This window comes from Nelusetta ayraudi, unplaced genomic scaffold (genome assembly GCF_046127955.1).
Source record: "Nelusetta ayraudi isolate G7.1 ecotype Tasmania unplaced genomic scaffold, CSIRO-AGI_Nayr_v1 ptg000019l, whole genome shotgun sequence".
Classification (NCBI taxonomy): Eukaryota; Metazoa; Chordata; class Actinopteri; order Tetraodontiformes; family Monacanthidae; genus Nelusetta; species Nelusetta ayraudi.
Window position 1 is genome coordinate 2,427,158 of NW_027466069.1, and position 13,271 is coordinate 2,440,428.

The 13,271-nt window shown below is 45.1% G+C and overlaps 1 protein-coding gene across 2 annotated transcripts; it reads right to left on the minus strand.

The window, feature by feature from the left end:
- Positions 1-5,407: 5,407 nt before the first annotated feature.
- Positions 5,408-13,201, minus strand: ikzf4 (IKAROS family zinc finger 4). 2 transcript variants are annotated; one of them, XM_076026260.1, is made up of 8 exons: positions 13,090-13,201; positions 10,220-10,274; positions 10,021-10,128; positions 9,586-9,888; positions 9,322-9,489; positions 8,586-8,738; positions 8,356-8,481; positions 5,408-8,199 (listed from the first exon to the last, which is right to left on the minus strand). In XM_076026260.1, the coding sequence occupies exons 2-8, from the start codon at positions 10,257-10,259 to the stop codon at positions 7,361-7,363; spliced, it is 1,737 nt and encodes a 578-aa protein (XP_075882375.1). In that variant the 5' UTR covers positions 10,260-10,274; positions 13,090-13,201; the 3' UTR covers positions 5,408-7,360. The 2 variants fall into 2 exon arrangements, with proteins under 2 accessions (XP_075882375.1, XP_075882373.1); XM_076026258.1 differs by lacking the exon at positions 13,090-13,201 and adding an exon at positions 10,617-11,065.
- Between the last annotated feature and the right edge of the window lie 70 nt (positions 13,202-13,271).

Genomic DNA, 13,271 nt, shown 5'->3' on the forward strand with positions numbered 1-13,271 from the left:
AGAACCGTCCCCTAGCAACTGACCTTTTTTTTTTGGCAGATGGCGCTTCCAAAGCAACAGCCACCCAGCATCACAATGGCCGTGGCCTCCTAACATCTCCATCACTTCATCATCCACCGACCTGCCACAACCTGTCACACAGGAGAGAGGGGAAGGACACGCGCTCACACACTGCGCTCGGCTCGTCCACGTCTGTTGGTTTGGGGTGGTGGGGTGGTGGGTTGTGGGGAGGTGGGGGCGGTTTGCGGTCGATTCAATTTAGAAAGATGAAACACGAAAAAGAAAGAAATGAGAAGGAGGCAAACAAGGAGAAGACGCACGAGGGTGGCAACGCATCCATTCTCAGGATGCCGCTTCTGTCCGTTAGGTTTCCTGCATGGAGTGAATCAGGAATGTGGTCAGAACCACTTGACCACGGTGAGCAATTAGTGCAACCTCTGTGGCGGGACACCGCTATGCAACTGTTGAGTCTGATGGAGAGTAATACAGAAATTTTCACTGCATTTCAAGGGTGATATGTCAGCTCATTTTACACAGACACAGACACAGACAGACAGACAGACAGACAGACACTGCAATTGGGCACTTGATTGTCAGACCTCCATGTTGGTATTTCTTTCGGGTGACTTTAATTTCTTTTCCCTTTTTTTTTTTAAATCAAGCTCAAGATGTCTAGGTGTGCCTAAACATCACCTTTCAGCCAGCGGCCACTTTGTCCATTATGGGCATTTACCATTCAGACTGGCGGAGCATTTCGCAAACAAATTGCACAGGCTGCAAGTTTTTGGTGGGAGCAATTTCCCCGCACGCAAAGTTCGACTCACCAATCACACATCTGCGAGCAGTTAACCTCGCAAGAGAGCAGACAAGAAACAACAAACAGATAAAGTGACTCGTCAAAATCGCCCCACCCCACCCCCCCACCCGCTCTTCCCCCCCGGGAATTAACGTTTCAGGTGGAAATAGTGCGTCAGAGTGAGACTCGTAAGTGCTGCGTACTCTGGGGATGATCATATGCTATCAAACACTGCAAGTCCTTGTGTAAACAAGGGCCTGAAATGACAGGGGGACACTTCAGGGCACAGACAAGTATAGAAGAGGAATATGTTTAGAGACATCTGACAGCGCATGGGTGTAACATAGCATCGTTTCGAGCTCTGAGGTCAGCCGGGAAGCAAGAGTTTGCCCATCATTTTACCTGTGAGCAGAGTCCAAGCCTGCATTTATCCACGCCAAGAACGTTATTCAGTGATAGGTTATGCGCAACTGGCTATATTAAAATGTTAGGGGTATAAATTATATTCATTTTCATGTCTTAATTTTCCATCCTGGAGTCCAGTCGACCAGTCTTGTAGGATTAATTATCCAAAAAAAGAAAGAAAAAAAACCCTCTGTCAATCTCCAGTAAAATAGCATATGTAGCCCTCTGTTTATAACCTCCAGCAAAAACTGTTTCAGCTGCCTGATAAAATTGATAGTTTGTTGGAACTTCCACATTTGCAAAAAAAAAAAAAAAAAGAAAAAAAAAAAGAAGGAAGAAACAGCTACAAGGTGGTCTCATTGAGAGGAACCAACACCTGAGGTGACAGATGGAACTTTACTCATTACCTGGTCACAGAAACACAGGAAGACAATTTGCCAATGAAGACAGTGTGGATTTCTGGCCAAACCCTGGCACGACCCACACCACAACATGTCATGCCTGGGTCAATAAAAAGCAGTCCGAAATGTTTGGAGGTATGGGGGCCATTAACAGCAATCTGGTAATACGGTCAGAGACAAAGGGAGAAATGCTCAAATCTTTGGTTTTAATTACCGGCTGTGTTTTACAGCGGCAGTGGGCGAGGGCTCAGCACTGACACAGCAGTGGAGGAATGTTTATTTGCTGCAGTTTTAGGGGCCAAGTGGCTTGCAGGAACTGTGACACATTCCTGTGTCACCCAGCTCTCCCACTCACACGTTCTCACACTGGCGCCCCGTTGGCTCGGAAGGACACGGTGATTCCGCCCAAACACATCCGCAAAATGTGTGCCACCTCTGGATACCGTGAGCCAAGTGTCTGGTGCTGCTCATCCAAACTCCCCGAGATTAATGCTTACCCGGTGTGTCAAGGAACTGTGGTGTGCAGGTGCAGGTGGGATCTCATCTCTGAGATCTGTGACCCCCCCCCAGGTGAATTATTTGCACATTACTGCGGCATTTGATCATCCACAACAGTAGATGGACATGCACAAATATATCTGCCTGCTCATTTGCAAGTCTTGGCTGCCGGTTGCATGCACCTCGGCATACTTAATCCTGCCGTCCAATACCATTATTGCTCAGCATATGGGCAGCCAAAGCCTGTAAAGAAGACATTTCTCTTGGCAAGTGTTTTTAAAGGCAGTGACACAGGGGACAGCCAACCACAGAAGCCACACATCCTCCAGTCTACAAGCATATGGAGAAATGCTTGCGTAACAGAGTCACAGTAACCTTGCGCAGGACACACCCAAGTTCTTACTGGGTCTCACACACACACACACACACACACACACACACACACACACCAGCTCTCACCCACCCTTGTCTCTCTGCAATATACTCACCCAAGCATTGAGGGCTAATCGCTTCCAGAGAAAGATCTGTCCAACAGACTGTGCCAAGAGTCCTTCAAAAAGGAGGAAAAAAAGGAGAAAAGTTCCTTTTTGGCCCCTAAATGATTATATACAGTCCATGTGCATGGCCGTTCTTTAACCCAAAGACACTACTAATGGGATGCTGATTGCTGCATGTTGCTTAATGACATGGACAATTTCCAGTAGATATAGTTTAGCTAAAAGTTGCTACTGGTGTTGTTCAATGTAAGGCTCCAGAAGCACCAAACCCAACAATGTTATTAAATGACCGTCTGTACCTGAGTGTGTCCTCGTTTGACAGCTGCAAGCAAGGGACACGCATTCCTGCGCTAACTGTGATGGCAGAGTAAGTTTTGTTAATTAACGCCACATGCAGGTTGTAGTCCATCCCCTGCTACAGCTGCAGTGAAAAATGTCTCTGTACAGCAGGCCTGTTGGGACACGTCCATGTTGTGCTTAACTAAAAGTTACTACACTTGCTAGCATCTGGACCACCTAATAGTTAACGGCCTTGTTCTGATTTTTGAGATTTTCTTTGAAAATCCCCGTGGACGTCAAAAGCTTTGACTTCTTTCAAGTGCTTGCTTCTCTGTCCTCTGCTATAGACTTATGGGGTCTTTCAGCTTTGTTTATTTTGGCGCCACGTGATAGATAATATCACATTTTACTTTTCGTTAAATGATTCTAAAGAGAAATGTTTGACCCACCTATGCTTTCTCACAATCACTCTCATGGCACAAGGTGAAACACGGCTAAACATACTGTAGCTAACTACAGACCTAACTTACCTGGTCTTGCTCCAAAAGGCCACTGTTGTCAACTGTCAAGATTTTTCAGTTCAAGACATAGGCAATGTTTCAGGTCAGCATAAGCAAACCGTGAAAACCGGTCATGGGCCTGAGTAGAAGCCATATGCGAGTTTTGGTCACACTGATGACGCGAGCGGTACCTTAAGACACGACCGAGGGCAAAATATACATATGTGTTTTTTTTTCTACCTCTTCGCCGTGTCGTCATGAAGGAGTGACATTGTAAACTGTCTCCATCTAGTGGGCAAATGTACTAGCTGCATGCAGAAAATGTGCTACAATGGACCAATACGGAAATAAGACAACACCGGTTGTCTACATGAAACCTATTTACACTCCTAGCATGGCAGGCTAGCGCGAGAAGCTAACTGTTAGCTAACAGTTAAGTTGTTCTGGATCCATGCTCCAGAACAATTCTCTTCAAAAATATCAGAGTAATATTCCAAGTGTTCTTTAAAAGGCAGAGTTATAATGACGTTTTTATTTAGATAATAATAATAATAATAATAATAAAAAAAAGAAAGAAGATAAAATACAATAAAATAAAATAAATATTGAAAAGGACATCCGAGGTGTTTTACTTCCTGTCTTGGTTCAACGTAGATACATATAGCCTGTTTTGCCTTTATTTTTATACAAACATTTACTTCAAAAGTAAATGTAAAAAGTAAAAAGTGTGTACACACACACACACACACACACACACACACACACACACACACACACACACACACACACACACACACACACATTTAAGCACAACATTCAACTCCTGATGTGTTTGTGAATGTGTAAATTAGTTAACATTTGCAAGAACAAGTGTGTTTAATTAGAGTGACAGCCTTTAAACATCACATTGAAAAGCACATGCTAACAAGAAGAAAAACATAGGCCTACTCACTCTGTAATTGCAGGCAGATTATTTCCAAAGGATTGTAAAAGCCACGTAACCCGCGAGCATGCACTTCTCTCATCTTGAGCCACATGTTTAAAAACTAGGCTTGCGTGATAAAATTACTTAATCATGTAATAGTTCACTGTAGACTATATTTAATTTCAGATTTAAGGGACAGCAATTGGCAGGTTCAAAACTTGAAAAAGGGCAGTTATAGGATATTTTGTTCACATCTAGGCTTCAAATAAAAAAAACGGATTAGATAAGATAAACTATCTGATTTAATCTGATTTTTAATTGCAGTTTAAAAGGTCAAAACCCATACCGTAAATGAACACCGTATCATTGTAGTTGACAGCATTAACACGGCAACACACACGCACACACACACATATTTAATGTCATTGTTTGTAATAGTTAATTTTGTTGTTGTTTCTTGGTATACACTTGCTCTTTACCGTAGGAACTAGGAACCTCTTTGTGGCTGGAAAGTTCCACTGCTGAGGGGGGGAAGTAAATTCTATCCTCCAAACACACAAAACACCCACAACCAAAGACAAGGCACATGGGCCAAAGTTCATGTAAATGCAAGTCAAAGTTATAGTTTCTCTACATCGAAAAATCTGTTTGTGTTCCTGTTACATATTTTATATGTGGATGTTTACTACGTTTTTTGGTGAAATTTGTCCATTTTTGTTTTTGGTTCTAGGTAACTAACTCTCCAGTAAAGTTCTACTCCAGTGCAACGGTTTACAATATTAGAGTAAACCTTGTTTGCAAAAAAAGTTATGTTTCTAATTAAAATAATATTTGCTTTGTATTCCCTATTTATGTTTTAAAAATGTTACGAATATTAGGAAAAAATACTTTAAATACTTAAATGCACCATACCAATCACTCCATTCTGTTCATTGTCTCAATTAACACATATTTTCAAGATACAAATCCATCTCTTTCCCTCCAAAATAGAAATTTGAACAACAATTTTAAGAACCGAATAATAAAAACTTTCCATCCACTTTTTTTCATGGTGAGAAACTTTTTTTCATTAATACTTGATGCCATTATAGTAAAATTAGACAAAATCACTTTTTACAATAAATTTTATTGACAGTAGAAAGTTTTTGAGAATATCAAGGGGCACGCATCTGTAACTGCAGGACTAGTATCTCTGAAAGCAACATAGTCTTCTTGAAATACATCAATGAGGCAGTTGTACATTTTGAGGTAAAGTGTTTTGTCAGATTATATCATTCACAAAATATCGTACAACATTGAAAAGTCCACACAAGGCGACGAAAAATAAACCCCATGCCTCAGTTTTTTTTTTTAAGTCTTCGGATTACTTCACATTTCAAAGATAATTCACAACTCGGGAAAAGCAGAAAATGACAAGCACACATGCTATATTCCATTCACACACACTTTCCTACTTACCAAACCAAGTGCATTTTAGACTTGCCTTTTTTTCTTAGTTTCAAGTATATTTTTGACTGCAATCCAAAGAACAGAAACAGTTAAACTATGAAGCAGCAAACCCACAACAGCAAGTAAGAATACTGAATTTGGTCTCATTCATGTTCCCACGTCTAACATTGTCAGAAATCTCACCATCAGGTAGCAATAAGGTTTCTGGGTGCTATAAAGAAGCAGGAGGTAACATTTCATGAACTTGAGGAATATGCTAGATAAGATTTGGAATATAGCTGATCAAACACCAAGGCTAAAACAAACAACACTAAATAGAATATTCACAAAGAATAACCCGAACAGATTCACTGACTCGTTTGTCAGTAAATAATTAAATAATTCATTTGTTTGCTCACTTAGAAATCTCAGCATTAACTGCTGAGTGCAAAAAATAAAAAAAGGAAAAATGCACACAAAAACAGCGAAAAAATTCGGCTGCGTTTAAGATGCACTGGCATTGCAAATTAGATCATCAGTTATTGTGAGCGTTATGCAGTCAGTGCAGTGCCAACAGTTGTAAAAGAACACAAAAACAAAAACAAAAACAAATTAAAGCCATCAAGTGCTTCAGCAGAGATTTTCATATACTGTATAAGCAGGCAACCTATAAGTGCAATCGCAGAAAGATGTAGCACCCCAGGCCGTCTCAGTCAGGCTGTCACTGTACACTACTACATGGCTCGCGGTCTGATCTGCACCAGTGTTCTAAGGCTCACTTTACAATCCTACAAAAAAAGTTTTGTTTTGTTTTGTTTAGTTTTTTCCTATTTAAAAACCAAGACACCCGTTTTTACCCTCAGGTGATCATTTACAAGTTCACTTTCTTTGTGTGCTGTGTCGCGATCGTCTCGCCGTGCAGCTGCAAAAATGTTCTCTCCTCTGAGGCGACTGCGCACCGCTGAACCACGCTGTAAACGATGTGTTCCGACAGCAGATCAAAGCTGAAGGAGTTTAAGGCAATCCATTTTCTGTGCTTCGTCCGAGACAAACTCTCCTCCCGAACTTTGGAGGCAAAAATCTCTCAGTGCATATTGATACTTCACCTGACACACGCGACGTAAGTCCCCTCCTCATCAACATCAAAAGAAAAAACAAGAATCCAGCGTCCTTGAAATGGACGTTGCCAACCTTTTACCGCTTCCCCCAGGGCGCTGGATGACTTTTGCAGAAGATGGCTAGCAGAGAATTCCTCAGCACCCGTTCCTTTCGATTTCTTTAGTTCAGAGGAATGACCCCGAGAAGGCACTTTTGGAGCAAAAACCCGTGGGTTCTGCAGTATGATTCTATGCGGGAGCACAACTGATGTTAATTTGCCTCCGCTAAAACTTCAAAATGTTGTGGTGAAAAATATCTCTTTTCACATCTTTTCTCAACTTTCATCCTTTTCACAACTCGGTCCCTCCCGCCCCCACTAATAAAAAAATGAAAACCCCTTTTTTTCCCCATCGGCAGCCGGGATTTAAAGCAACTCATCTGGTGCAGAACAAACGTGAGCCCGACACTTCAGTCAGCAGCAGCCGCCGCCGCCCTTACCCTCCCCTGCCCTCCCCTCCCCAAGCGGCGGGGCCTCAGCCCACCTGGTGCTCGCCGCGGCTGATGTGCGACGAGAACTCGTAGCGGTCCTGGCTGCGGTGGCCGCAGATGTTGCACTCAAAGGGCTGGTGGAAACCGTGGCAGCCCATGTGGATGGTGAACATGACGTGGTCCAGGAAGAGGATGCGGCAGTGGCGACAGTGGAAGGAGCGGACGGGCTGACTCTGCCTGTCCAGCACGCGGGGAGACTCCCGGGACGAAAGCAGCGGCACGGGACCCTTCTTCAAGTCGCCGGGCGGCACCGCCATGGGGCACGCTCGCTCGCATTCGGGGTCCGAGTCTTTGGCCTGGCTGGGGCTGGAGGTGGGGTGGCCGCGGTGCAGGGCCAGGCTCTGGTAGCAGGGGTGGTGGTTGTTGGAGGTACTGGTGGGGGCGGCGGCCCTCGTGCTCTGCTCCTCGGCCGTGCTCTCCGTGTCCGTGGAGTCCGGGCAGCCGTTGGGCGAGGTGGTGTGGCTGTGGGTCAAAGGTTGCTCGTCCCGGCCTTCCATCGCCTCCCGCCCGGTCATGCCGACGGGCAGCGACGGCACCAACCCACCTCCGACGAGGACACGGGCGCCTTGGGCCGTGGCGACGTTGCTACTAACGGAACCCACGACAGCGCGGAAATCCGACAGGTAGGTGGTGTGGAACTGGGACATGGGAATCCGCTCAACGCCGCTCTCCGCCTTGGCCCTGTCGCCGTGCCCAAGACGGGAGCGGACAAACCTGCTGGAGTCCACCGCGTGTAGGGGGCTCACAAGGTCTCCGTCCTTCTCGGAGCTGGAGGACAACTCGCAAGGTGCCTCGGGCTGGTCGAGGATCATGCGCTTTTCCCCTGTGAGATCCAAACATCAGGTATGAACAAAGGTGAAAAAGTAACAAGCCTCAACACACTTCATCTAGATTCGCACTGCAACTGTTGTAGGCTTTATATATACATACATATACAGAATGAATTTTTTCTTTCAAGACAAAAAAAACAAAAGCTCACCCAGGAACTTCTGCGGTGTCGACCTCTTGCGTTTGGTGATGCCGATAGCCAGTCGGTCCACCTGCTGGACTTTTTTACTCGATGGTTGAGCCCCAGGTTTGGCAACTATCTCCATGTTTTCTGCACCTGCACACAAGGTCATGGTCCTCCAAGGTCAACTTCTTCTATTACCTTACGTGCTCGCAGGCATCGAAGTGACAAGCCCAAGCAGGGGGTCCGAGCTGCGTTACCCTGTGCTGCCTGCGTGCTGACGGCTGCCTGGTGGTCCAGGCTCTTCAGGCAACAGTGGCAGCGCTCCAGGTGCTCCTCCAGCGTGCTCTGCTGCTTGTAGCTTCGGCTGCAGTGGATGCACTTGTACGGTTTGCCCAACGTTGGCGAGGGAACTGCGAATGAGAGAAAAAAAAAACATACCAGAGAAGAAATCAGGCTGCGCTGACCAAAATGACCCCCCTCATGTGGCTGTTATCAGGGGTTCAAAAGATATGCTGCTATTAGCTGGAGAGGTTGGAAAAATGCCCCCTGCTGATAGGAGGCAATTGCTCAGCGCTGACAGAGAAACGCCAACTGCGTCACCGCAACGTTCCTCCCTCTCGGTGAACATTCGGAAAGACTGACGTCAATTCGCTGAAATCTGGTCAGCAAGAATCGTTTCTTTGAAAAACAGGGCTTGTTTAAGATCCACTCTCAAGTACCGACAGCACCCCATTTTATGTGAACACCTGGCGAATATCTGTGAGCGCAAACACAGGATTTCCTGTTTTCAGAAAAGTCTTAGCCTTAAATGTCATGTTATGTGATGGGTTTTACAGTAAGAAAAAAAACCCCAAAGACTATTTCCTCTGAGCTTCACAGAAGGGGACCATTCCGATAAAACCCCTTTTTCTGTGCGCGTACGGTATGTTGATAAACACGTGATGAGCGTCGCTGGGGCAGCCATCCGCTCTGCCTAGAGAGCTTTTTACTCACCCGAGTGAGTGCGCAGATGTCCAGCCAGGGCGTCTCTGCGGCGGCAAGCGTAGTTGCAGATGGGACATTTGAAAGGCTTCTCCCCTGAGTGTAACTTGATGTGGCGCAACAAGTTGCCCTTCTGGGTGAACGAAGCTCCGCACTGGTTGCAGTGGAACGGCCTCTCACCTTTGGACGCACAGACAGACAGAAAGACAGACAGAGAGGGTTTCAGAGCGGCGTCTTTGAACACAGATTCAGTTCGCCTCTGCGGCCTCCCCCCACCTGTGTGGCTGCGCTTGTGCACCATCAGCACGTTGGGCCCAATGCAGATCATGCCGCACACCTCACACTGGAGCTTCCCGTTGGGCAGGCGGATGGGCCCTGGCGAGGCTGCCTTGGGACTGGACATGTCATTGTAAACGCCGATTTTGTCCGTGCCAGCAGCGGCGTCCTCTGCGCTACCTTCCTCGGCGGGGTCTCCGCTGTCCTCCCTCCGGCTCTCATCCCTAATAATCTCTCTATTCTCTTGCTGTGGAGCACCGGGTGACTCATCATCACTGTACAGTTCCACCTTAATGGAGTTGGCTGCGCAGAGCGAGGAGACGTGAGGAGAGGGAAGTGGAAGAGGTGAGGGAAAATTGACATTTTATTGTTTTGTTTTTTTTCTGTTTGGTTTAGTTTTATGGTCAACAATGAAAGCCAGAAATAGCAGCTTACCACTGAGGGAGCGGCGCGGTGAGGGCGGCTGACTGTTGGGGGACCTCACGGAAGGGACCTGCGCTCCGCCGTAAAAGTCCTGCTCAGTCGACGACTCTCCTCCGTTGCCTTCAGCAGACAGAGCCGCCTCGTTAGAGTCAGCAACGAGTGCCTTTGATCAAACGTCACAGCTTGAGGTTTTCAATTGTAAAACACTTGCCTTGTGCATACGAGCGTCCATTGCAGTCATCTGCATTCATTCTCTTGCCAGATACCTACAGGGACATAAGAAGGAAGCCACACTATCAGTCTTACTATGGTAAAAAAAAATAATAATGCAGAAATAAACCGTGGCATTTGTCCAGAGAGAAAGAAAAAAACAAGTTTGTTAAACTGCCTCAATTAAAGTTGTAGGAAGTAGAACATAATTAAAAAGCTGCTTCTGTAATGTGTTGTCATGCCGGACCAATTTCATAAACCCATCCGAAAACTATTTTCTATATATATATATATATATATATATATATATATATATATATATATCTATATATATATATGTATATATATAGATATATGTATATATATTACAGAATAAAAGTAATTTAAAATATACTCACCAACTATTTGAGTGCACAAGAAAAAGTCTGTCGCTTTGCTTTCACTATTATGTGTACTGAGAATGCTCTTGTAAAACTACTCTAGCGACCTGGTTCTCCCCCACAGTTTTGCGTTGTGCTCAATCTTCCACACTGTGGCCAAAGAACATTTATAGCAGGCAAACCAAACGGGGTGTAAGAGGAGGAGTTCCCACTGCAGGGGGAGAACTAACATCCTACCACCGTTCGTGTGACCTTTGAAAAGTTCGTATGAACTACATCACAAAAAAAAAAATCCCTGAAACTTCTTGAGCAGGTATCACTGAAAGTAATTCATTCAAAAATGATAAATGACTTGGAGGAGCACCTGTCTTGCTGTCGGCAGCTATTCTCCCTAGTTATTGTAACGTTTTTGTTTTGCTGCTCTATGGTTATTCAAAAGGCCCCATAAGTGGCGGAACAAGTCACAGTCTGACCTGATGGCGGGACTACACGACCGTGCCCCACCCCTTAAAATAGGGTTTCAAAAAAGTATATGGCTCATTGTTATAACTGCTTTGTTACCAAATGACATTACAAATAAGCTGAATGTTTAAATTGTATTAAAAATCTTTTAATTGAACATATTTTTACACAACAATGAATAAAGTGAATGATAGACGGCTTTTACAAAGGAAATAGATGAAAAGTAAGTAGTAAAACATGAGAAAAACATTGCTTAAAGTTATGAGGGATCAAGAGCTCACTCCTCTATGGTCCGTCAGACGGACAGTGTTGAGGGACCGGCTGGTGGTGGCATTTTTACCTGGGATGCCGTAAAAGGGGGAAAAGTTAGGAAGCCTGATAGGGGCCCCAAATAGTAGGAGAGTGACTGTCAACCCCCGTATCTGCACCGAGTGGTTCGGTCCCGTCGACAGCACAGTGCATGTGTCGCGTTAGAGGAGGGACGATTTAACATAGCTGCCACGAATGTCAGTTGTGTCGGGTTGGCGACGGGCCCTATTGGGTCCCGGGTCCGGGGGCAACCAGCCCCTCAGCTACCCCTGATGCTCGGCCAGTGGAGCCCATTTTATACCCATTTTAACAGCAGAACGCATTATGTATAATCCCCCAACTCTTTACTATCAGTATCAATATAGGTTTAACCCAAAATGTATGGCTACCAACTCATTCCAACTTCCTCCTTGAAATAATGGTTTGTTGGACCTTTGACACAAACCAAGAACAGCTTTCTCAAAAGTTTTTCTCTGGTTGCCCATTGTGACATCACAAGGAGCTGATTTCTACAACTGTGTGTTTGAGCAAGTGGAGCAAGTAGACAAGAAGAAAAGAATGGACTTTTTTTTCTTTACGGAGAATTCATTGTCAAGTGTTAAATTATTGAAGTATGATTGTTTAAAAAAAAATTCTGAATTTGGCGTCAACGTGCACACAAGTATTTATTCTATTTTATAACAATTTTATTTATTTAATCATCTTGGACGTAAATATTTGACAATCATATTATTTGACACGCCACATAATGTCGAATTGGTGACTTTTAATTGCCCATGGTCTTTCCATGCAGTACCTGCCATGGTCACAGGGCCAATCACCAGAACCCAATGTGTGTGTGTGTGTGTGTGTGTGTGTGTGTGTGTGTGTGTGTGTGTGTGTGTGTGTGTGTGTGTGTCACATTACAGGCTGACTAACAGCACCAGCACTGACAGCATCCCCAGACGTGCCCTGCTTTAATGTGTCCACGCTGAAACGTGTGCAGATGCTTTCCCACAATTTCCAGGGGATGTGCAATGCAGTACTTCTTTTTCTTTTTTTTCTTTTTTTGCTCTAATGGATGACAACAATGGACAGTGAGGTCTGTGTATAGCCACCGAGAGGGGGCGGAGACAACGGCATCCAGGGGGAAATTAATATGTTGGCATTGGCCGCACACGGGGAGCAACAGGCGCGCTGATGCAGCCATCAGACGCGCCAGTCATATCAGGGCACGGCGATCATAGAAAAAAAAAAAAAAGAAAAAAGGCTGAAAAGCAGGAGCGCGCACTAGCACGCGTCTGACATCCCTCTCCATGTAACCATGCTGCATTGCAACTAAAAAAAATATACAACAATAATATAAACATTGCCTCATAACTACCGCCTGCCTCCCTCTCATCCCATTCATCCGTAGCTGCTTGTTTGAAGCTGCTCGGTGAGGTTCGGTCTGGACCGGCATCGCTTGGCTCGCTGTCACGGGCGCGACGGTGGCGGCGAGACGCGGTGCTAAAAAAAATAAATAAATAAAAATAAAAAAATAAAATAAAAATAAATAAATAAATAAAAATAAAAATGTTGTTGCAGGAGTTGCCGCCGTCTCGTCCGCCAGCCAGACGCCGAACGCGTCAAAACTGAGCCGCGGTTAGAACAGTGTTGCTCACGAGCCGTTGCTATGGCAGCCGACCACACGACAAATGGCATTCACCAACTACTTGGAAAAACCGCACACCGTACTCACAAATTCAAAGGCGATGCGTGGTCCTTCCGGGCACTGCGGGCACGTCCGCGGGCCTACTCCGCACCTGGCGGCCGATCGCTGTTTCCCCTCTTAATTGTCCGCTTAGCTGTTTGTTTTCCCAGGCGACGACAGCATCTCCGGGATTTTTTTTCTTTTTTTTCTTTTTTTTTTCTCTTCGCTCT

What these genes read in the sequence shown, in the direction of transcription:
- ikzf4 (XM_076026260.1), bottom strand. Translation starts at nt 10,259, where the DNA reads ATGAATGCAGATGACTGCAATGGACGCTCGTATGCACAAG. An exon ending in TGGACGCTCGTATGCACAAG is followed by an intron (nt 10,129 to 10,219) that starts GCAAGTGTTTTA and finishes TGTCTGCTGAAG; the next exon opens with GCAACGGAGGAGAGTCGTCG. An exon ending in GACACCGCAGAAGTTCCTGG is followed by an intron (nt 8,200 to 8,355) that starts GTGAGCTTTTGT and finishes TGGATCTCACAG; the next exon opens with GGGAAAAGCGCATGATCCTC.